Source organism: Pseudoliparis swirei, chromosome 24 (genome assembly GCF_029220125.1).
Source record: "Pseudoliparis swirei isolate HS2019 ecotype Mariana Trench chromosome 24, NWPU_hadal_v1, whole genome shotgun sequence".
Classification (NCBI taxonomy): Eukaryota; Metazoa; Chordata; class Actinopteri; order Perciformes; family Liparidae; genus Pseudoliparis; species Pseudoliparis swirei.
The window spans coordinates 11,535,705-11,559,844 of record NC_079411.1 but is presented as its reverse complement, the minus strand read 5'-3'; the positions used below and the strand labels follow the sequence as shown (position 1 = coordinate 11,559,844).

Below are 24,140 nucleotides of genomic sequence, written 5' to 3'. Positions count from 1 at the left end.
TATTGCATTATAGCAATATACTGGAGGTATATTTGAATATTATTATTATCAAAACATCGTAATATATTGTAAATCCTATACAGTATATTATATAAACATACTATAATACTCACTATAGTTTAATATTGTAATATCGTATGATATTAGAGCGTATAGTATCATATTGTTGAGCAGTGGGTTGTATCTGACTCTTTTGTACCATCTCCTATTTCTTGATGCTGTATATTAACATCCAGTGAAGTATATATTACCGTAGAGTATAAAGTATATATTGTTATAGCGGGTTGATGCCGGACACCGGAGGGTGAAACCAGAGAGAAGCTCTGAGGCCCGGCGGCGTCTCAGCAGCCGATCAGAGGGAAGCATCCTGACACATTCTCCACCTTCAAACCTCAGTTTGCTCTTCTTCTTCTTCTTCTTCCTCGTCGTCATCATCATCATCGTCACCACCGTCGCCGTCTCTTCTTCACTTACAAATCTACTTGTCGGTTACTGGCGGGTGGGGAGGGGGGCGTGAGGAGGGGGGGGGGTGCTCTGCCAGAAGCCGTTTTTTTTTTTTTTTTGCATCATTCCAGTTTTTGAGCTGATGGAAGTCAGTCGACGCTCACCATAGTTCTGAGCTCCCAGAAAACCCGACGGCTTACAACAAATCCTGAGCGGGACAAAACCCTTCCTGCTCCTGTGTTAGCCTACAAGCCAAAACAGAGGGCACAGTTAAACCAGGGAAAGAAGAGGAGAAGAGGAGGAAGGGCACGGCTGACCTCTGCAGCCGTCGCGACCTGGGGGGGCGGAGCATGTAGGGACAGGCCTTCAGACACGCAGGTTAAAGAACAACAGCGCCGAGACCTCGGCGGTTTTCATTGACCTTTGACCCCATGAAGCCACATTCACCAAAACACCGGCAGCTCACATGCAACTGGAGGTTCCGGTGACCTTTGACCTTTGAGCCACATTTGTGGTTCGCCGTGTCAAATATTTTAAGATAGAGAAGAAAATGAATACAGAACCACAAACGATGTTTTCTTCTCTTGCTAATCTTCGTCAAATACATTGTGTATATATATAAAACGTTTTGCTCCATCCAGCCACAACACACAGTCATCAAGCGCCAATCAGCCATAGGCCACGCCCCCTTCCGGGTCTTACATTGTTTACTGACAGCCAGCAGGGGGCGACTCCTCTGGTTGAAAAAAATAAGTCTGGTTAAACGCTAGTTTCAAGTTTTCTTCAATTGATGACGTGTAGACGATGGGAATGTTTTAGGGCGTGGCCACCTTGTGATTGACCTTGTGATTGACCTTGTGATTGACCTTGTGATTGACCGGTCGTTACCACGGTCATGGAGTTGGCCATGTTTTTATTTTACAAATGTAAAACCCTTTAAGGGTGTTTCCAGTTCATGAAGCCAATGTGAAAGTGTCTGGAAACGTGCATTCTCTCTCCTGACCACCAGGGGGCGACTCCTCTGGTTGTATAGAAGTCTATGCTTCATGTGTTAAAGCTGCATTCTCTCTCCTGACCACCAGGGGGTGACTCATCTGGCTGTATAGAAGTCTACGCATCATGTGTTAAAGCTACATTCTCTCTCCTGACCACCAGGGGGCTCCTCTGGTTGTATAGAAGTCTATATAGTGACTCTACTTCTCTTGATGTATTCCCTCAGTAAACATTGTAAACATGAGTTTATGTCTCAGTTTCTAGTTTCAAGTCTTCTTCTATACAGCATCCGCCTCAGCGGTCCGCCTTGTGGCTGCATGATGAACTGCAGCTGGAGAGCTAACGGCTAACACGCTAAAAATATCTCTCTGAGCTTCTTATCAGACTCTCACATCATTTCATCCAATGAAGAGAAGACAGGTATGATGTCATAAGGTATGATGTCATCTGCTCGGCTAACTTTGTGCACACCAGTTCATGCTGAAGGTGTTTTGGTGAATCTGACATCAGATGGAACAATAGAGAGAATAATAAACACACAACAGTTGAATATTCACCAATCACACAGCTAAATATGTCAAACTCCGCTATCATATTAGTAAGAAGATTTAAAAAAGAAAACATTGTAATTCTACTGCTTTTCTTCAAATAGTTTATTCAAAATTATTTTTATTTATTTTTATTATTTGAGGTATTAGTGATAAACTGTTTGTGCCACGATGCCCCCAAAAAAAGAATGTTTTAAATTATCCAATAAAATGTTAATTATTTGATAATAAAAAATATAAATCGTAAAATTAACAACTATTTAGAACAAATAAAAAACACTTGTGCAAAGAACAACTTAAGATATAAAATTGGATTTAAATTAACCTCCAAATTTCCTGAATTTGTATTTGTTCTTTTATTGTTTACATAGTTTTGTTTGTAAATATGTATGTGTTATTTGCGGTCGCCATGTGTAGAAATGTATTTGCCATTAGATCAAAATCTATTAAAATTGGATTTCGAAACAAAAATGTCATATTTAACTTTCATTGCATCATATTATTATTTCTCTGCTTCGGCAAACATATTTTATTTTTAACACATAACTTTTGAATTAAAAGTAGCCAATATTAACAAAAAGTTATGAAATCTCAGATCACCAATATCAACATTTATGTCAGAAAATAAATACTAAAGTTAAATTGTTTAATTTATTTCTGTCCATTTGACTTTTTGCTGACATTATCTGTCACTAAACTTAAAAGTTATTCCATATATCAAATTGAAATATGTATAAATGTGTCACATCACTGGCAACAAACGTGTATTTACTCATATAATAATAATCTTAATGTTTCACAGACTCTGGTCCAGGTTTGGTTTACTCCCCTCCCTCCCTCTCTCTCTCTCTCCCTCTCTGCATCACCCATATTGCATCCTTCCTCTGCAGTGCACAGTCATGGGTGCTATGTGCGCATGCGCGCCATCACATCCTGCCGGATCAATAAATCTGGCCCGGACTAACCCGAGTTATGAATTAAGAGAGACCGGCACAGGGACACAACCCGGATCAGTCCTGGTCCGAGCATTATCATCAGGCCACGTTTACGCATTCACTTCCGTTAACGCACCATACACACACACACACACACACACACACACACACACTGATCTCTGTGGCCCGGGTTAGACCTTAGTCAGGCCTACCTGGCGCGACGTCCGCTCCTTTTCCGCCTTTTGGGAATCTTCATCTGGGATTTTATTCCGGCACAAAACGTCCTGGTCCAGAAAACCCACCGTTCCTCTGGAGGCGGGCCGCCGGGGTCTGGGCCTCAGTCTCCCGCGGGACTAAACCACCATTTATTTCTCCTCTAACAGTCCTCTCTCCCTCCCTCCCTCCCGGTGTCTAACGGGACCGGGACCGGGACGCGCCGAGTCCGGGAAGACACAAGACCAGATGGGATGTCCCCGGGAGCGCTCATTAAAATCGGTCCGGTTCCGGGTCCTCCTCCGGTACTCCTGCCGTCGCTGCAGATAAGGAGGAGGAGGAGGAGGATGCGGACTGGTCCTCCCTGCAGCAGGACCAGGACCAGGACCAGGACCAGATCTGGGACTCAAGTCCGGGACAAAAACCAGCAGCAGAACCCCGCGTGAGGCTGACCCGGGACCGGCTGTCTGTCCGCAGGTTCTCAGACTCCAGCCTGTTTGTCCGCACTGCAGCGCCGCATCCACCCGCGTCAAAGCGCGTCAGCCTGCGCCATCACAACATCCGGTCACGGCTTTCAAAATAAAACGCCCTGTGATTCACGCCCACAAAGTGAGAGTTGTGTTCCTTTTACTTTGTTTATTTGATCAATTTATTGGGCAATCTAGCTATGAGTTCATAGTATCATTAATTATATATTTACTTTATATCCACATGTATAGTGTCATTTACAGGTATATGTTTACCGTATGCTATTTTTAATATGAAACCCTTTTCTTTATCTTTTAAGGACATCGGAGTCAAAAGAAGAAGATTTAATGCGTTGTTTTTAGTGAATATGATTTAATTAATTTCAGGGTTGCAACATATCAGTTAATCTACCAATAATGTTTTTTAATAAATTTGTTGTTTTGTTTATAAAATAAATAAAATAGTGAAAAATGTCTTTTCTGTTTCATAGAATTTAAAATTGAAATCTTCAAATGTCGAAAATAGGATTATAAGGCAACTTTACTTAAGTACTATTTTCAAGGTACTTGTCTATTTCATCTTAAATAGATCAATCAATAGAATCTAATCATTTGTAACGTATCAAAATACTCTGAAAGGCCATTTAGCAAAATGAGCTTTTACTTTTCAGACTTGAAGAACATTTTGTTGGTCCGGTTCTCCTCAAAAGTCGATGACATCAGCTCCATATTGATCACATCAACTTGTGGATGTCGCGCAACTTCCGGCATTATTGAGCAAGAATCAGAGAAAGATTCTGAACACCAACTCAAAACCAAGAGGAACAAAAGTGCCTTTTGCAAGAAATCAAAACTTCTAAAGAAAACTCAAAAAATAGACCAGAGATCCGACCTGTGACCACGAGGACCGGCTCACGCTTATTATTACGTCTGATTTTATACATCGTCTCACGTCTTTTTATGCTGTATTTATAAATATTCAAGTTCTTTTTTAATTTTGCTCTAATTTTTTATATTTCACCATGACAGTTTTATTTTTTTACATTTTATTTATGTATTTATACTTCATATATATAAAGATGTATTTGATTGATTGATGGTCCTCGCCTCAGGAGTAGACCAATCATTTCTTAGTATATTACCGTATTTTTTTCTTCTGTATTCTAATTGTGTTTTAGGATTTTCCACAAAAGTTTACTTTTCCTTGAGTAAAACTTTGAATGCAGGACTTTTTTTGGGAGTATTTTAACACCACTCTGGTATTATAACTGTTAGTGAAGTAGAGCATAGGCAGCTGAGGAAATTTAAAGTTTCCCAGAGGATCCTTCAGTCCTTCTACTCTGGAGCTGTAGAGAGCGTCCTGACAGGAAGCATCACAGCCTGGTTTGTACTGCCTCGCTCACAGGAGGAGAAGGCTCTGCAGAGAGTAGTGCGTTCGGCTGCACTATTGGAAACACTCCCCCACCTGCAGGACTTGTACACCAGGAGGTGCAGAACCAGAGCCGGCAGGATCATGAAGGATCCTCACCACCAACAACAGACTGTTTCAGCTGCGGTCCAGCAGGGGCGCTCCCGTAGTCACGCTGCAAGAACAGAGAGACTGAGTTTCTTTCCTCAGGCCATCAGGATTGTGAACTCGCCTCGACCTCCCCCCCCCCCACAACACACCCAACCCCCCACAGGCACACACACACACACACACACACACACACACACTTACTGTAAAAATTGTGTTGTTTTTTTTGTAAATAGTGTGTACTTGTTGCCCTTGCACATTCCTGCTGAGCATTGCCACTTTCATTTCACTGCACACCCTGTGTGTGTATGTGAAAAATAAAACATCTTGAATCTTGAATCTTGAATCTTGAATTAAGTGTCTATTTATATAAGATCTATACTTCGACTAAATAACTTTCCCTTTTATATTGTTACTTTTATTTTGGTGGATGTTTATTTTTATTTCACGATATTTCAAAACATAACTGTAAACAAACTTTACCTCGTTTATTTTTTATGCTTACGTTTTAATATATGTTATTCTATATTTAATTTTATAATAGTATTGTATCTATTTTTAGGATATTGTATAACCTGCAGTGTAAAACAAACCTCAAGTGTGTGTTTTATACCACCTTTAAAAAAAATGTAATTGTATACAATAGTTTAATATTCTATTAAGTTGTTTTGAAGCTTTTAAAACCGCTCACACTAAACACCAGTGGGGTTTTTATACCACCTACAGTTACAATTATTATAAAAAATACCTTTGATTCTGTATTTTATTGTATATTATAGTATTGTATTTATTTTAAGACATTTAAAAACATATCCCCACCTCATAATTTATTTTATATTTTATATTGTATTGCACATGTGGTGCACTTATCGTTTCCGTCTTTACAGTTAGGCTCTTGTCATTTATAATGTGAGAGAGAGAGAGAGCGAGAGAGCGAGAGAGAGAGAGTCTGACAGGCGGCGCTGTGCAGTCCCACCCTCCAACCAGCACCTGAACGCCTCATCCTCCCTTTCATTTACCGTCGGGGCCTTTTCTGATCAACCGTTGGTGTCACACCGACACGCGCACAAAACAATACATATCATCGATTATTTCCCGCCTATTGATCCGACATCGTGTCTGTGGCCACGCACACACAAGTCCAACTCGGTTTCCTGATCGATCAGCTCCTCGTCGTGTTCTTACCTGGATGTGTTTTTCAGTCCGGAGCCGAGCGGGATCCTCCTCCTCCACTCCCTCTGCTCCATCTCTACAGCATCAGCACCACTCCGAGACACGGGCGCGCGCACACACACGGGCGCGCGCACATTATACACACTTCCTCGGCGTCTCTAAGTGATAACGCTGCCGCTCCACAGCGCCCCCTGCCGGCCTGGAGTCTGTCCGTACTACACAAGTGGCATCAGCTCCATGTAATTTAAGTATTGGTAGTACAATTAAGTATTAGTGGTTTTAGCTCCAGATTTCAATTTTCACAGCTTTATTGGGATTAAACTGATTTATGATGCTAAATATAATAAACTTTATATGACTTTTGTGCCTGACTTCTCAAGAATATAATTGTAATTTAATGGTCTATTGAGGACTCTTATTTTCTAAATAAATAATCTCTACATTTCATCTAGAACTTTATCCTTTAATTAGATATTTTGTTGTTTAACAATAACATAACGATCCTAAATTGTTGGAATAGTATTAATGAATTCTAATGGAGTTTTATTAATAAACATTTCAAAACGTACACACATTTCCACTCAGCCCTTTTTACACTCCTCACTATAAACAAAGAGAGGAAGTGCAGATGGATTAAATAAAAGTATTTAATCCTAAATTTAAGTAAAAGTGATAAATCTAAATGTATTTACATTTTTCCTGATATTTCACTTTCTGCTGCATCTGTGAAACTTTTTGTCATTTCAAATTGAAACAGACTTGTTTAGTTGTTTGTTTGCGTTTCTGTCACAAATAAATAAAACATCCACAGTGTAAATACTCTTTATGTGCATCTACACAGAGCAACAGCAAAGATATATAAAAATATAACACTGGATAGACATCAGATTTAATATTTTTCGTATAAAACTGTAAATAAATCGTATAATCTGGTTCCCTTTACACATATTTGTACATCGACGTCTACACGGCGCTGAACGCCGGGTTGGGGAAGTTCCCGTTGGCGTCGTCGTTCTCGGCGAAGTCTTCGGGGTCGAGGTCGGCCTCGAACATCCGCTGCAGCAGAGCGTCCACGGTGCGGTACCCTGGAGACAACCAGTGAATCCCATGGAGTCAGTCTGCCCTTTCAAAATAAAAGCATCAATTTTCTTACTTTTTGAAGCGATTTTAAACATCAGGGCCGGTTTGTTGCTTGCCGATTGGCCGGTTCCCTGGTCGCTGTCGATGGTTTCCATGGCGTTCACCAAGTTATCCTCCAACTTCTCCCTGGATTATTTTTGATTATAAAATATGTGCGTCGGAAAATAAATAAATATTTATATATATATATATATATCAAATAAATATATATCTATATATATATATATGTAAAAATATATATTAAAAAAACAAATGTATATAAATATATAGATATATGTCGTAATGAGTGACAGGTCCTGGTTGTCGTGGTAACATACTGTGCCACGGTCAGCTCCAGCTCCTCAATCTTCTTCTCCAGGGACGTCTGCAGGTCGCCCTTATCCACCGAGTACTCCACGAAGAACGCCTCGAGGACGAACGCCACGAAGATACTGGAGGAAAAACAGGAAGCGACGCATCATCAGTCACAGACTGTAGGTGGTTTACATTCTTGTTGTCGCTTTCACACAGCGTCTTTGTCTCATGTTCCTCTGCCTCCTCACTTGATGATGACGATGACGACCATGATGTGGAAGACGATGAAGAAGAGCCTGGCTGACACGTGGGTGACGGCGGCGAAGCCGCTGCTGAGCAGTGGGGTCGCGTTAAGGAATCACAGAGTTCAACATGTCGATCAGAGTCAGTAAATTATTCTTAAACATCGGAATAATATCCGTGAGAACGATCCTCTGCGCTACGTCTCACAGGACAATATTCCACATTTGACTACTTTTGATACATTTTGTTACATGCAGATACAACATTTATCAATAAATAAATGAACTCAATATAACATCAATAATTATTATTCAAATAGACCCTGAATAGCATAAGTGGTATGGATAATGGAATGATTCTTAATTTTTTTTGTCTGCAGAATGAGTAAATTTATCATTTCTTTTGACTTCAGCACATTGTTTTATGAATTTTAACTTGTATCAAAGTATTTATACACTGTTGTATTAATACTTCCAATCAAGTGAATTATCCGAGTACTTATACCACTACTACCTTTACGGATATCACCTAAATATCACAAATCAAATCTTTAAATTCTTGATTTTACTTGAAAAAAATGTTAATCTGAAATTGATCATTTGATGGATTTCAATACAGCTTTTTTAAATATTGAGCGAACTTCAACATCGCAATGTACCTGTGAGGCTTTTTCTTTCCTCTTTTTCAAGATTGTAGTCATTATTTTATATAAATGATATGAAAAACTTGTTTCCACCCAAAGGATATCGTGCCACTGGTTGACCACGGTGAGCTCCAGCAGCAGGATGAAGGACGACACCACGTTGTTGAAGTTGTTCTTGCAGTAGTTGAGTTGAGCGAAGGCCGTTCCCTTCAGCAGCGGGTTCCCGCAGTACGCCCTCGCCGGATCGACGGAGACGTCCTCGAAAAACTGAATCTTCCCCTTGAACAGCTCCATCCCCACCATGGCAAAGATGTAGTACACCACCTGAGGAAGAGGAGGAGGAAGAGGATACAGTAGATTCACCATCAGGACGCTAACTCAAGCTTTTAGGCGAGTTAGCTCGAGCTTTTAGTCGAATTAGCTCAAGCATTTAGCCAAGTTAGCTTGAACATTTAGCCGAGTTAGCTCAAGCTTTTAGCCGAGTTAGCTCAAGTTTTTAGCTGAGTTAGCTCGAGCTTTTAGGCGAGTTAGCTCAAGCTTTTAGCCGAGTTAGCGACGAGTCTCTCGGGCTCTTTGCGTCCGAACTGTACACACTTTGGTGATACTCAGATTTTGAATCTGGCGGCTTCATCACTTCTTTTTGACCAAATACCGGCCTCATTTAAACCGATAATTAGCTCACGTTTGCACGTTATTCTGTGAACAAGGTCAACTTCAGCATGCTAGCATTGTCATTGCTACGTTAGCATTTAGCTCAAACCTCACAGAGCTGCTCGTTGGGCCTAAAAGTCCACGCGGCTCTATGAACACGGAATAAATACTTTAATGCCATTTTGGGGTTGAAACTAAAAACACGTTAACGTGCAGAGACAAAACGTTCCAACTTACGATGATCAGCTGTCCAAACGTGAGGATGGCCGGTCCGATCCGGATCAGGGTGTTGATGATTGCCCGAAACCTGACGGGGAAAATGGTCCCGATGAGCGAACGGTACAAAACCAGGTGTCCATGAGTAATACCATGAGTAATACCATGAGTAATACCATGAGTAATACCATGAGTGATACCACGAGTAAGTGCCATTCAAGTGCCTTTAAGAATTTAAATAACAAACATTTACTTCATCTTTATTCCAAGTCCTTCTCGGGTGTCTAAAGGATAAACCGCCTTGAGCGATGATGTAAAACTGCAGCCGTGTTTGAGTTAAGGTGTTTTTTTAAAGGTCAAACCGTTTGATGCTGTCCACCACCCGGATCAGCCGGAGGACTCGCAGGATGAAGACGATGTCCAGGATCTGTCGGCTGGTGTAACTTTGCGCTGCAAATGGAGGCGAGTAACACGATTACTCAGAAACAACGAGCCGGCTCTCACCTACGAGTTTTTTTTAAACCAGGTTGAAACTGGTTTAACTTTAAAATCCTGTTAACGTTTTAAATGACTAAATATTCAATTTAAAGCTCTGTTATTGTTTTTAATCTGAACATAAAATGTATTTCATTCTGTTGGACCAAAAATGTAAAATGCAATCTAGTATGAATTTGAAAAGGGTGCAATATAGGAAGCATTTTGATTGATTCATTACGGCTCTCAACATGGCGACGGCTAAATCAACGTCTCGACTCATTGTTCCAGCACTAAATTGAATAGAAGTCTACGAGGACACTACTTCTTTAAGTCAAACAAAACGTACATGACGTCATGACGGAGTTGATGATGGTGGCGATGAGAGCGGAGATGACGATGATGGTGTCGAACCTGAAAACACAAAATCAAACATTAGGAAAGAAAACCAACATCTTCGAGTCGAGCGTCGATGCTTTTCATTCGCCGCTGATGAAGCCGTCGGCTGTAAACAAAGCTTTTTATCCTGTTGGCGTTCGCGTGGTGTCAGTCAGACATCAACAACATGTGTTACGGTTTCACGGATGTATTAATAGATCTGTCAGTGTGTCCCAGTGGTCACTCAAGGTACTGCAACCATCAATCACCCCCATAGACCTCCATTATAAAAGAGATGTCTGTAAAAAATGTTCACAGGACGTCTCCAACTGAAAACAGGTATGAATATTTACCCATGGAGGTTATATATATATATATATATATATTTGTAAAACGTTTGCAGGTCTTATTTTACATCCATGAAACATACAAACGTATCCGACTGAAGTCACTGCAGCGGCACTGCTCACCAGCAGGGGGCGCTACAGTGCCACTGAAAAGAAAGAAAACTACTTCAACAGCTGCAGCAAAAGACTTTTTCAGATGGCTAAAAGTTCAGCACGCAAGGTGGTCACATTATTAGGCACACCTGCAGTTTTATACACTACGACCAATCAGCCATAAAGTCACGCAGCTTGTCATATTCAGTCGGTGTTGACTCGGCGATAGAAGAATCGTAGTAAGTGATGGTGGAGATGTTTATAATATTCTAACCCCGCATTGAGAAAACATGTAAATGTTGATATGTTGGACAATTTCGATACTTGGGAGTAATTAGCATAATCACATAGAATAATTATATAAAACTGCTGTGCTGATTTGTGCAATTCTGGATATGGTTTTTGGGTGTTTGAGGATATCGATTTCATATGTTCACAATTCAAAATGGCCAATTTAAATACATAGACGTCAACAAAAACCGAACATCATAAACTTGGTAAAGACAGATGTTATGGCAGAGCTGCTGTGTAGTGTTATATTGTACAGGTGTACCTAATAAAATGGCCACTGTGTATAAAAAAGTAAATAAAAAAGTAAAAGTCTAAGAGAAAAAAAAACTAAGAAAGTGTGAATGAAAAACCAAAACAGAGCGGCAGGATTTTTTGTCCTTCAGGTTTTTTATTTATTGTTTTATGGTTTTTCATTCTTACTTTCTTCAAGCGTTCACTTTCAGACTTTTGGCCCTAAAACAGCTCCACAAAAAAAAGTTTTCACTCCACAAAATGGCATAAAAATACATAAAATAACATAAACAACTCAATAAGTTGCCGCCTCAAGCATCAGCGAGCCGGTCCAAAGCGCTGACGGGCCGAAGCAGCAGATGAAGATGTCTCACATACCTGGTACTTATAATCTGGGACGAGGATAAACTGTGTGACACGGACGTGAAACAGCTCATTGATTTTAGATTTGGAAATGTTTTTCATTATGCATTTTATCAGCAAGTGTTTTCCCCTCAATCTGAAAAAAAACCCTCAGTTTCCAACAAATATCGAAATGCAAAAATATTGTTATGAGCCAAGGTCACGTGAATATTGATTTAAACGTCCACACAGTCCATTAATACGCTCAACATTAGTTTATATTGGCTCTATGAATCATGATGGAATAGAAACTCACTATGTGGATGAAATTTAAGGTTTAGATCAGTTTTGTAGGACGTGAAACAGGGAAATCGTTTTGAATATTATTAATAAGAATTACATTTAGTCTTCAACTTAAACTCACAGATATTTTGGGACATATTCTACGGGTTGATTCCAGTATTTCTAGACTGGAAAACTGTTCAAGTGTTTGCACCGTTACCCAGAATCCTTTGCTCATCTAGGAGGGGGGGGGGGCATTGTGTTCTCACCAGTTCCAGAAGCTGTGCCGGGAGAAGAACGCCCGGGGCTCGAACACGTAGAGCTTCAGCAGGATCTCCAGCAGGTAGAGGGCCAGGAAGGCCCACTCGGAGTTGGCGATCAACGGATTCTCCTCGTCCAGACCGATGAACACGGCGTTCACCAGGATGATCAGGTCGTACGCGATCACAAAGACCCTGGAACGAACACACACACACACACACACACACACACACACACACACACACACACACACACACACACACACAGAGACAGAGACAGAGACAGAGACAGAGAGAGAGAGAGAGTGTAACACAGAGTGTAACACAGAGTGTAACACAGAGACTCTCTGTGAAGCCAGGCGGCAACCTCTGAAGCCGACGCGGAAGTGTCTTAAACGTGCATTCTCTCCTGACCACCAGGGGGGCGACTCCTCTGGTTGTATAGAAGTCTATGATTCATGTGTTAAAACTGCATTCTCTCTACTGACCAGCAGGGGGCAACTCCTCTGGTTGTATAGAAGTCTATGCTTCATGTGTTATAGCTGCATTCTCTCTACTGACCACCAGGGGGCGACTCCTCTGGTTGTATAGAAGTATATGCTTCATGTGTTATAGCTGCATTCTTTCTACTGACCACCAGGGGGCGACTCCTCTGGTTGTATAGAAGTATATACTTCATGTGTTAAAGCTGTATTCTCCGTCTTAACCACCAGGGGGCGACTCCTCTGGTTGTATAGAAGTCTATGCTTCATGTGTTAAAGCTGTATTGTCTTTCTTAACCACCAGGGGGCAACTCCTCTGGTTGTATAGAAGTCTATACTTCATGTGTTAAAGCTGTATTCTCCGTCTTAACCACCAGGGGGCGACTCCTCTGGTTGTATAGAAGTCTATGATGCATGTGTTAAAGCTGTATTGTCTTTCTTAACCACCAGGGGGCGACTCCTCTGGTTGTATAGAAGTCTATGCTCACCGGTGTTGGACCAATCGGCAGAGGAGGCGGCTCGAGGCTGACATGTAGAAGGCGGGGAATGCACTATGGAGGGGGTGTGGTCTCGACTTGAGCGTGATCACCTCGATGTTCAGGAGGTCGGCCAGCTGGACGAACGCCACCTTACCTGTCAATCGACAGACCGAAAAAAACAACATCACAAACACTGTGTAGGATATCATTAAACTTATTTTTATGCCATTATAGATGATTATTTAATGAAATCTGACCAGGGGTCGAACCAGGAAACACGTGTTCACGTAAACACACTCAACGAGAGAAAACCCTGAACTGGACAGACACGTGCCAGGGTTTTATGGGGCGTTCAGGTGCTCCTTCTCACCTCGTAAAAAAAGAGATTTGAGAGTTTACCATGACCTCGCACTTTTATTGAACTTCCTTCTAGTTTGACATCAGCTAGGACTTTATGGCCCTGGTTAATGCCCGTCAGACCACGGGACACTGAGCCTGCAGATACTACTCAGAATAAAGCTCTCAGTTTAGTGGGTTAAAAACAAAATATTTACAAAAATCTTCCTTTTTCATTTACAGTTAATATTCTCGTAAGAAATCCAAAATGCACTTTGTAGGTAAAAGATAAAAAACAGTATCAGGTAAAATAACTTGCATTATTTTATATCAATATGCCATTTAAACTTGTATTACTGTTATTTATCTGCAAGGTGGATGTGTGTGTGTGTGTGTGTGTGAAATGTTAATGTTTCAATGTGCAACGACAATAAAGGCATTATATTATGTTATACAAGCTTAGTTTAGTGTACAGCATTTACTGCCATTATTATGAGGAGCGGATGAATGCGTGATGTACATGGAGTTTTAAAAGAAACATGATTTTAAATGAATTTTAAAGGCTGATCGCAGTATTTTTTATTCGATTATATTAAATGTTACTGGTTTAAAACATATTTTAAAAATCTAATTTTCAACCAGCATGAAAGGCTTTGAAACATCATTTAGATGTTAATATTGGTAAATAAAAGTAAAAAAATAGATATTAAACTAAAATGACTTGATCCTTAACTGCACATTGGCATTTCATGTTGCCCAACTTCTATTTATAAGATATATTTTAAAGTAATTGATGATAGGTATTTATTGCGTTCCATTATTATGATTTAAATATTATTAAGTATTGTACGTCTTCACTCTGTAATTTAGAGAGAGAAGCATAGAGTCACTGACGGAGTAGAAATGTGGAACACACGAGGTGTTGTCCACCGCGGGTGATATCTGCTCTCCAGCGGCGTTTGTTGAACTAGATGATGAAGCAGTTTGACTTCCTCTATGAGGAAGATGAGTGTGCAGAGAGCTGAGCGAGCTGGCTGCAGGGCGGAGGGCTGCTGTGGCTGTTTGTGGCCAGGCGGCAACCACCAGGTTCCTAAAAGTGAAGCCAATGCAGAAGTGCCTTAAACGCGCATTCCCTCTAATGTCCAGCAGGGGGCGACGACTCCGGTTGCAAAAATAAGTCTGATTGTATAGAAGTCTTTGAGAAAGTGACTATTTCTATCTTGATTTATTCCCTCAGTAAACATGAGTTTACGTCTCAATCTCTAGTTTCACGTTCCCTCCAATACAGCGAGATGTTAACTTAATAAATTATGGTCATTTAGAGTCAAACGGACCATAAAACAGGCTATATGCGTTAGGGCGGGATTACTGTGATGACAGGTAGCTGCCTCGAACAGAGCCGCTGCACACGGTCATTTATCTGAAATCCTAATCCAAATATGGTAACTTCCCTACGTCGATTGAAAAAAGAAAAAAAAAGATGGCAACGTTCATAATCCAAGATGGCGACTGTCAAATCGCCAAACTTGTGCTTCATAACGATAATATATATGTAAATATATACATATGTATAGATATATTATATATATATACACACACACATATATATAAATATATACACATACATATATATAAAAAAATATATATAAACATACAAAAAAAACAAAATCAATTCAAATGGAAAATTCATTAAAAATATTTTCTGATTATTTTTTAATCTGATTTTATGCTGATTTATGCTTTACAAACAATCAAAAAATAAATTATTATATCATGAAAAAATAATACTAGGGTATTAAGCTAAAAATATCTTATATTAATAAATAAACAAAACACCTGCATTGCAGGGCCTCTGAAACACTACAAGGGGTTTAAATATAAAATTTTTTTTTCCAGCTGTTTTTTTATTTTAAAATTTTGGAAATATTATTTTTTTATGAGATAAGCTTGTAGCTTTTAATCAGCAATATTAAAGAAAAAAAGGAATAATCTTCAGTTGATGCAATATGAAAATTCAGAATGCATGACATTTGTTTTTTTAATTGCATTACAGAAAATAAAGAACTTTATCACAATATTCTAATTTTCTGAGACAGTCCTGTATATATATGTATATATATATATGTCTGTGGACCCACCAATGAAGCCCTTGTTGTTGTTGTCGGAGACGCTCCACAGCAGCTCTCTGTGGGCGTTGCTGATTTCGGGCTGGACTTGTTTGACGATCTGGTTCCAGTTAGTCTGGGTCACCACCGGCTCGCCGCCCTCCGCCCTCTGCTCCTTCAGCACGGCAAACGCTCGCACCATCTTGTGCCTTTTGGCCCTCACCAGCTGCCGTACCTCCTCCTGGTGGAGCAAGAGAAGAGCCGTTGGTTCTCAAAGGTCCAAGTTAAGGAGTCAACACATCGCACATTGAGGAACTCTGCACATCCTTAGTATGTTTGGTAATGTTGATATTTAAATAAATATTTTACCCAAACTAATAATTGTGCGTTTCTTTTAACAAAACGTGTGTGTGTATATATATAATATATATATACACACATTTTTTTTTATTTGTCTTTGACTCTTTGATTATTTATTACTTTTTCAAGGACAAAGATGTTTTTTAAAGTTTCTTTAATTAAAAATAAATATAATACATTTTCACCAAAAAAAATGACAAAATGCTAAAATGTTGTTGAAGAACATGAACGTGACTTCTTAGGTTGTCTTATATTTTACAATTATGTTTTCCCAAATATCAGATATTTGAACAGCGAGAGTACTGCTGGCTCCAACAGAGAGTTGCATTTTGGGATGTTTGAAGCCTTAAAGTTGCAGTTGGTATAATTTATAAAAATAATGGTTTTTTGGTGTTTTTTTACTGTATCCTGACAGTATCAGATGAGACGGATAATCAGTAAATAAAATCAGGTTCCTCCGCCTCCTTTTGGTGTTTCCTTCACCCGCAGGAAAACAACCAATCAGAGCAGAGTACTCTCCGACGCAACATTTCAATTCAAAGCGTTTGAGTTTCAGACTGTGAAGGAAAACTCTGTCCGTCGTACCTTCAGGTATTTCTTGTAGTTGTTGTAGACGACGGCCAAGAAGACGGACATGAAGATGTAGGTGTTGATGAGGATGTACAAGATGAAGAAGATGGCGAAGACGAAGCTGGCGTTGTAGGCCGGCATCCTGCCAGACGAGAAGCAGAAGACAAAACATGCAGATAAACAGATGTTTCTGAGGAGTCATTTCCTTCTTCTTTTCCGTGAGCGCGTCCGACTGCAGACGCACAAAGAAACGCGTCGCCGGACGCGAGAACACAAACTCACAAAGTTCATTACTCGCAGAAAAGAATCAACCGACATCTTTTAAACGATGGCTGCTGTCAGAAAACATTGTAATTCAAGACAATTCCAATTATTGTATTTAAAAAATGTTCTTTCTTAAACATTTTTTAAATGTCTTTCTGTGTCCTGTGTTTTTTTTTCTTAAAGATTTTCACAAAGAAACGTGTCGACGGACGCAAGAAACCAAAATAACAAAGTTCATTACTTGCATAAAATAATCAACCGACATCTTTAAAATGATGGCTGCTATCAAAAAATATTGTAATTCAATAAAATTCCAATTATTGTATTTAATAAAAGTTTTTCTTAAGCATTTTTAAAATGTCTTTGTGTGAAAAAGTACAAAAAAGTTTTGTAAAAACTGATTTTAACAAAGAAACGTGTCGACGGACGCAAGAAAACAAACTGTCAAAAAGTTCATTACTTGCATAAAATAATCAACAGACTTCTTTAAAATGATGTCTGCTGTAAGAAAATATTATAATTTAAAACAATTCCAATTATTGTGTTTAAAATATTTTTTAAATGTCTTGCCAAATCCTCCTTTTCATCAGGAAGTAAAAAAATATAAAAGATTTGTCAACTTAAAAAGAAAAAATGTTTTTCTACAATTTCCTAAACTCAAGCTAAAAGGGAGAGACGGCGGAGAGTAGAGGAGGTCAGAGGTCAGAGGTCACCAGAGTCCGTTCCTCCTTAGGCTCTTACATGACGTCGGGGCTGTTGGCCGTGGTGACCAGGACGTACAGATCGAACACGATCTCCAGGTAGTTGGTGAAGTACGGAGCTCCGTCGATGGTCTTCAGACCTCTGCACAGGAAAACACACGGTCAGCCAATCAAACTCGTCTTTGACTTCAGATTACAGAACAACAACAAGGCGTCGCACCGTTTGCTCAGCAGTTTGAGCGCCATGAGGGAGAAGATCAGGAGGCTGAACATGAAGAGCAGGAAGACGTAGAAGATCTGAGGCAGAGCGTTCCGGATGCTTCTGAACGCTCGGCGGAGCTGAACACAAACAAACAAACACAAACAGAGTTAATGAAGGAGGAAACGAACACACACACACACACACTGAGAGACAAACAACAATTTAATGATGCGTTCAGGCGCCGTCGGCTCAGAAAGTTTAAAAACAGCCAAGTTTGAGATTATAGGACAGATTAACGGATGAAACTCCTCCACATGTGATGGTTTACCTGAGAGAACACACACACACACACACACCTGCTCACGGTCCAAATTATGAATGTATAAGAAATTATACATGCACCAAATTATTGTTTTCTTAAAATGTTATTTAGCTATACGAGACCAACAGAATCTGACGTACACACGGTGATTTTCAATTATATATAAAAAGAAGAAGCGTGAGACGGGTGAGACGGGTTACCTGCCGTCCCTCGGTGACGTTGACCAATAGCAGCGGGCGCAGGACTCTGGACCAGCGGACGGCGTACCAGTTGGCGGCCTCCAGCGACTCGTAGACGACCAGGTCGACCACGGTGAGCTGGACGACACGCAGGAGTCAACGGTGTGACCCGGGAACTTCACGTTTCATACAAATTAAATACATTTCAGTTTCCCGTCACTTCGGGAAGGTTTTCCTGCTTTTTGGGGGGATTTCTTTAGTTTTTAAACGGTTTCCAAACACGAGTCGGCGAATATTTAAATGTAAACTTCTCCGTCAGGGCCGTATTCTTCGTTCCTAGCTAACGTAGTTCGCTGGATGATTTTCAGGATGAGATTACATAAATCAGGTTTTTCGGCTGCACGAAGCAAGTTTGGCAAAATCACCATAGCAACCCATCCAAAAATGTTAACCAGCTCCAGCGCAGGCTAACTTAAGTTAGCTGGATACGCTGGCCACTCCCTTCCTCAGAGATCCCATTGATGAAGGAGTGATGTGAGCGAGATTAAAGTGTTATAAGGAGAGAGTTCTTCGAGTTCGCCAAGATCCGTCATCACGCCATCTCGACTCCCGATCCGACCAAGACTTTTTCGGAGGTCATGAGACAAAACGTGAAGGTTGAAAATGAAATCTCAAGCTACTGACGAGGGGAACCTGCAGCACATCCGGCCCTCGGACCCCCGAAGAGTCCCGAATATCCCCGACATCACCGTGGTGACGATCTGACAAGAGATGTTGACAGAAACGGACCGAGCGGAGATCGGCCTCCTCGGTCCCTGAGTCACCAGGAAGCCGCTCTGCTTGTATTTGTATAAAAAGCTGCTGACGGGGCGACATCTCCGGCTGAAGGTTGTTGCACAACGACAGACAGAAAGGCTCCTCAGCAGATTCGGACTCTGCAGCTCACAGCGGACACCAGGAACCAGGAAGTTCTCCGGGTCAAACGGCACCGCTCACCAACTGTCACCGGGGAGAAGCCCAGAACTGGGTCGAAGAAAACCCTGAGCCGGGTCTAAGAAAACTCTGATCTGGGTCTATGAAAACTACGACACAGGTCTAAGAAAACCCTGACCCGGGTCTAAAAACTTGCAGTGCCTGCAGTTGTTCTGGTTTTGGTTGTTCTGGTTTTGGTTGATTACGTGTCAATTATTTAGTTTTCCTTGATCTGGTTTTTGATGATAGTGTGTTGGTTTGTTTTTGGTATTTGTTGTTCTGGTTGTTTTAGTTGTTCTAGTTCTAGATTGTTGTTGTCATTCTGGGTTTTTTTTCGGTTGTTTTGGTTCTGTGCGTAAAACACTTTTTCTGTTTCGCTTGTTATATTCTCTGCAGTACCACCAGTGGCCACTGGTTGCAAAAGCAGCCAATACACATCCAATTTATTAACAGATTTACTGAGTCCAGTCCCCCCCCCCCCCACCAGCCCCTCCCAGTTTAGTAGCTCCTCCCACCAGACCAGGTGATATTGATAAGCCCCGCCTACCACAAGGATGCCGATGATGCAGATGTTTTTGGGATCCTTCCAGAACTTGTCCCGGGGAATCACTTTGGCGTAGTGAACGAGTCGGAGGGAGAAGACGAGCAGGCAGAGCAGCTCCACCAGCATGGTGTACTGGGAGGACAAAGCACATCTCAATGGTACTGGTCTAAACTGGTTTCACTCCTTTCTGCACAACGAGGCCGTTTGTGTCTTGCAGATGGTGACTTGAATTAATGGATTGTTTTTCTTACAACGAGGTGCACACAAAAAAGAAAGTACGATAACAGAACCGCGTCGCTGTTTCAGACGCCGGCGGCCATCTTACCAGCGTTGGCACAGGGAAGACGGCCGGCTTCTCGAAGATGGCCAGAGACAGATCCACCAGGATGAAGAAGAAGAGGAACACCTTGGGGATCCAGTGATTGTAGCGCATATACAGTCTGGACACACACACACACACACACACACACACACACACACACACACACACACACGAGTTATCATGACTTTTGGGGACATTGACTTACATTCATTTCCTGGAGACTTAACCCAAACCCTTTCCCATACAACCTCACTCTAACCCTTAAACCAAGTCTTCACCATAAACTGTAATGAGTTAAGTTTTGGGGATGCACAATCGTCCCCTGAAAAAAGGCGGGTCCCCACAGTGTGAGTGTGTAATCAAATGCAGGTCCTCACAATGTGAATGTGTGAGCAGATGCAGGTCCCCACAAAGTGAATGTGTGATCAGATGCATTATAAATGTCTCACTTCACAGCCTCAGGCGACGTGTCAAAGTAGATGTTCCTGTTGTACTGAGCGTCCGACACGTAGATGGAAGCCAAGTCAAAATCCTGAAACATACACACATGAAGCTAATTTTATTTTATGACATCAATTGCTAATATATGTTTAATAAGTATTTAATATATTCACGTATTATTGACCATTATATGATATTTAAAATATTTACTATATATATTATAATATTATAAAAAAACATTTTATTTTGAGAATTGCTTTACACTTTATTATGATAAATTACTATGAGGATTATTGTTATTTAATATTTCTATAGTTGAATTAAAAACTTCTATGACTGTCAACAAACTCATCTCAATTGAGGCAGAATTTACTGAGAGCTGTTGAATTATTAAACTCAAACCAATAATTACAAATATTCAGTATTTCTTCTTGAAAAACAGCAATATTTTATCTGATTTATGAACTTTATGAACAGCAAAAAAATGTATAATAATTAATCTTGGACTGTTATACATTTACTCCTATATATTTGACTTTTTTACAGATTGAATTAAACATACTGGTAAACAGATTAATATTAAATTCACAGATTAATCGACAAATAAATATCTGAAATAAGTTAGTTGTAGAGACTTTTAAGGTGTATAATAAAGAGGCAACAAAGTGAGATAGAGTCTGACAGGGAAGAATAAATAGATTTTAACACTCGGATATAACTTTACAAGGAATATTTTCAAAAAGGGGACAATAGTGAGTTAATAATTAAAAACAAAAGCCCATCTTTAATTCCCAAATGTGACAGTTTGAGCAGCGAAGAAGAAACGGATACAAAAAAGAAGAAGAAGCTGACAGAGTTTAGAGTTGTTGTTGTTTACTGGAGTTAATCACAAACAAGCTTCTCTTAAGTGTCTCCTTCACGGTTCAACATGCGTTAACTTATGGTGCAAACGGGACAAAAGTCCAGGAGTTTACTGGCGTCACGTGAAAATGAACTTGCATTGAGACCGTTCAGAGTTCTGCATCAGCTGCACGTGAGCGCGCGCGCGCGCCTCTCTCACCTCTTGGCTCTTTGCAGCGTTTCCTCCGTTCGGGATTCCTTTTCCTGCAGGATCATCAGGAATGTCCTCCTTGCTCTTGTCTGGCTCGGACATCTCTCAAACTTCTCGACACGACTCGTCCGCCGCAACAACAACAACAAGCACAACAAAACTTTTTTTCAACAGTTTTTGTGCCCTGAGAGTTTCCAGCCTGTCAGTCCGAGGCGGATTCTTTGAGCCTCTTGCAGGACAAAGAGTCCAAACCTTTTCTTTTTTATGTCCCCCTCTCTCGGTTTGAGTTGTAAACGTCACGGCGGAGCGGCGAGGATCCACATCACGTGGTTACCCTCCCTGCTGCACGTTACCGGAGCCGCTTCACGTCCACCGGGTTTCTGTCTGACTCTGGACTGATCCGAGACGCCGTTGGTCTTGGTCTAATAAACCCCAAGATACGTGCTGCCTTCACGGACCGGAGGAAATATGGGAGGCAGGAGGATGCGGTTACGCGGTCTCAGGCTCGTAACCCTAAAAATGTAACTCAAGTGGTAAATTATTGGTATTATTTTATACCAGTGAGTCACACTGTTGTATTAATATAATTAAAAATAAATAATAAATACTAATTTTATTAAAATATAAAAATATGAATTGACAACACAAGCAATATATATAACAAATATATGGTATATATATGTATATATAATATATATATGTATATATACCATATATGTTGTTGTTATTATATATGTTTTATATATATATATTATTTAGTTTTTAACCACATTATTAGGTTATCTACTCGTTTAATCATTTACATGTTGGTGATTTTCTGTCTTTTTAACATTTTATTTTAAATTGCGTCTCCTGACTGAAGCTAGTTTGTTGCATTCCTTTGGATTTTGTGTCAACGCATCTTTTCTTCCCGGACTTTAATCGACAGACGGTGAACGCAGCACGAGGCTCCACGTAACTGGCCAGCAGCAGGATGAAGGAAACAGTCAAAAAGCACATAAAAGGGAGCCGACGATATTGTTTAAAAAGACAGATTTTAAACTTGGACCGTGAAGCGACACGGCAGCCGAAGGATGACGTCACCAGGAGGGAGACACACGTTGAAGAAAACTGCCGTTTATGACTTACTTTGCAGGGACATTTATTCTATTACAAATTAAACACTGACTTTAAATATGTTTATTATATTCATTCAAAAAACAGAATCAGAATTGTTTTTTTATTGTAAATATGTTCAGTATATTTCCATGTGATGTGTATAAGTTACTCTACCTCTTGGTTCACGTCTTACATTGTTAAAGTATGTACTTATTATTGCATTATTCAGGATTTAAATTAAAGTAATTTAACAAGCGCATCACATAACACATTAATCTCATAAATATCAAACTGTAAATATTTTGTTCTTGCTTCAGTATTTTTAATAGAAACATGTGTGATTAAAAAACAGCTGCTGAGGATTATTTTATTTTTAAATCTTTTGATGTGAAACAACATCTGGAGCCTTTTTTGTGTGCATATTATTTCGGTGTTTCTGTGGCTCTGCTGCCCCCTGCTGATCACATCGCAGATTGCTTCTGATTGTGAGCAAAACCATCATCAACATTTCCTCAGAGGTCTCAGCCACGGCTCTCCACCTGGAGGAAGAAACAAAGCTTTTAGAATGAGCCTCAGATCTCTGTAAAAAACAAACAAAGAAAGAAAGACCTCCGATATCTGCAGCTACCGATACATCTTTCTAAATGTAACAACTAGATTTAGTAGAAATAGCTTCCCGACACTGCTGTTAGTAATTATGGTTTTATAGTTATTCCACAGGATGTATTTCTCAGCTGTTTCCAAAAAGAGAGAAAGCACGCACACACACACACACACACACACACACACACACACACACACACACACACACACACACACACACACACACACACACACACACACACACACACACACACACACACACACACACACACATATCACAGGTTGGATGAGCGGAAAACAAAGAGTTGCGCAACAGCGTTCCGAGTAAATAATTGATAACTGAGCTGGTTACGTGGTTGCCTTTTGTCTTGATAATGTCCCCTTAATATTCATGAGTGCTTCCTGGTTGCTGTGTTATGTGTACACATTAAAGTGGGTGTGGTTTCATTCAGAGCAGCTGCAACAATCCAGGCAGGAGTCTTTGTTTTTTATATTTAGTAAGTCCCAATACACAGAATCTCAAATGTAAAATACTGCATGCCAAAAAATACCAGGATGTTGTTCTGCTGTTGGTTGCAGCCGCTTCTCAGACGGTTCCCACCCCCAATTATGTAATATTGGAGCGAGAGGGTCAAAGTCCGAGGTGCATTGTGATGGAGGGGCAGTAACTTCCAACTGAATGCACTCTGCATGCAACAGAACTTTCTTTGTCAGGGAAGCTGCAGAGCGTATCCAAGGTAACCACAGAGAGGATGTGATGTGTATATGTGTAATATGTATGTGAACCGCAGACTGTTGGAGCGTCATTTTAAACATTTTATGTGGTTAAACCAATAAAGGGCTGCACCTTTTTCCCGCTCCTACTTTCTGGTTGACGAGCAGACGTCGTTGCATGAATACAACCCCCCCCTGAAGAAAAGTGACTTCAAAACATA

At 40.4% G+C, this 24,140-nt stretch overlaps 2 protein-coding genes across 6 annotated transcripts in view; both read right to left on the bottom strand.

Moving 5' to 3' along the window:
- Positions 1 to 3,654, bottom strand: part of ttbk1a (tau tubulin kinase 1a) — a 47,487-nt gene extending 43,833 nt beyond the window's left edge. For 3 of the 5 annotated variants that reach the window (XM_056408615.1, XM_056408617.1, XM_056408618.1), the window contains exons 1-2: positions 3,133 to 3,654; positions 609 to 689 (exon numbers count right to left, since the gene is read on the bottom strand). In XM_056408615.1, coding sequence (XP_056264590.1) covers positions 609 to 611 — 3 coding nt within the window. In that variant the 5' untranslated portion in view covers positions 612 to 689; positions 3,133 to 3,654. The remainder of the gene's footprint in view (positions 1 to 608; positions 690 to 3,132) is intronic. The other 2 variants (XM_056408616.1, XM_056408619.1) reach the window with 2 other exon arrangements.
- Positions 3,655 to 7,095: 3,441 nt separating this feature from the next.
- Positions 7,096 to 21,856, bottom strand: tpcn3 (two pore segment channel 3). The gene is made up of 19 exons (XM_056408628.1): positions 21,514 to 21,856; positions 20,462 to 20,544; positions 20,016 to 20,130; positions 19,694 to 19,822; positions 18,196 to 18,312; positions 17,692 to 17,810; positions 17,512 to 17,613; positions 16,522 to 16,648; positions 15,610 to 15,817; positions 13,145 to 13,289; positions 12,184 to 12,369; positions 10,300 to 10,364; positions 9,839 to 9,926; positions 9,498 to 9,567; positions 8,714 to 8,933; positions 7,972 to 8,062; positions 7,747 to 7,860; positions 7,443 to 7,555; positions 7,096 to 7,374 (listed from the first exon to the last, which is right to left on the bottom strand). The coding sequence occupies exons 1-19, from the start codon at positions 21,604 to 21,606 to the stop codon at positions 7,253 to 7,255; spliced, it is 2,307 nt and encodes a 768-aa protein (XP_056264603.1). The 5' UTR covers positions 21,607 to 21,856; the 3' UTR covers positions 7,096 to 7,252.
- Positions 21,857 to 24,140: the final 2,284 nt, after the last annotated feature.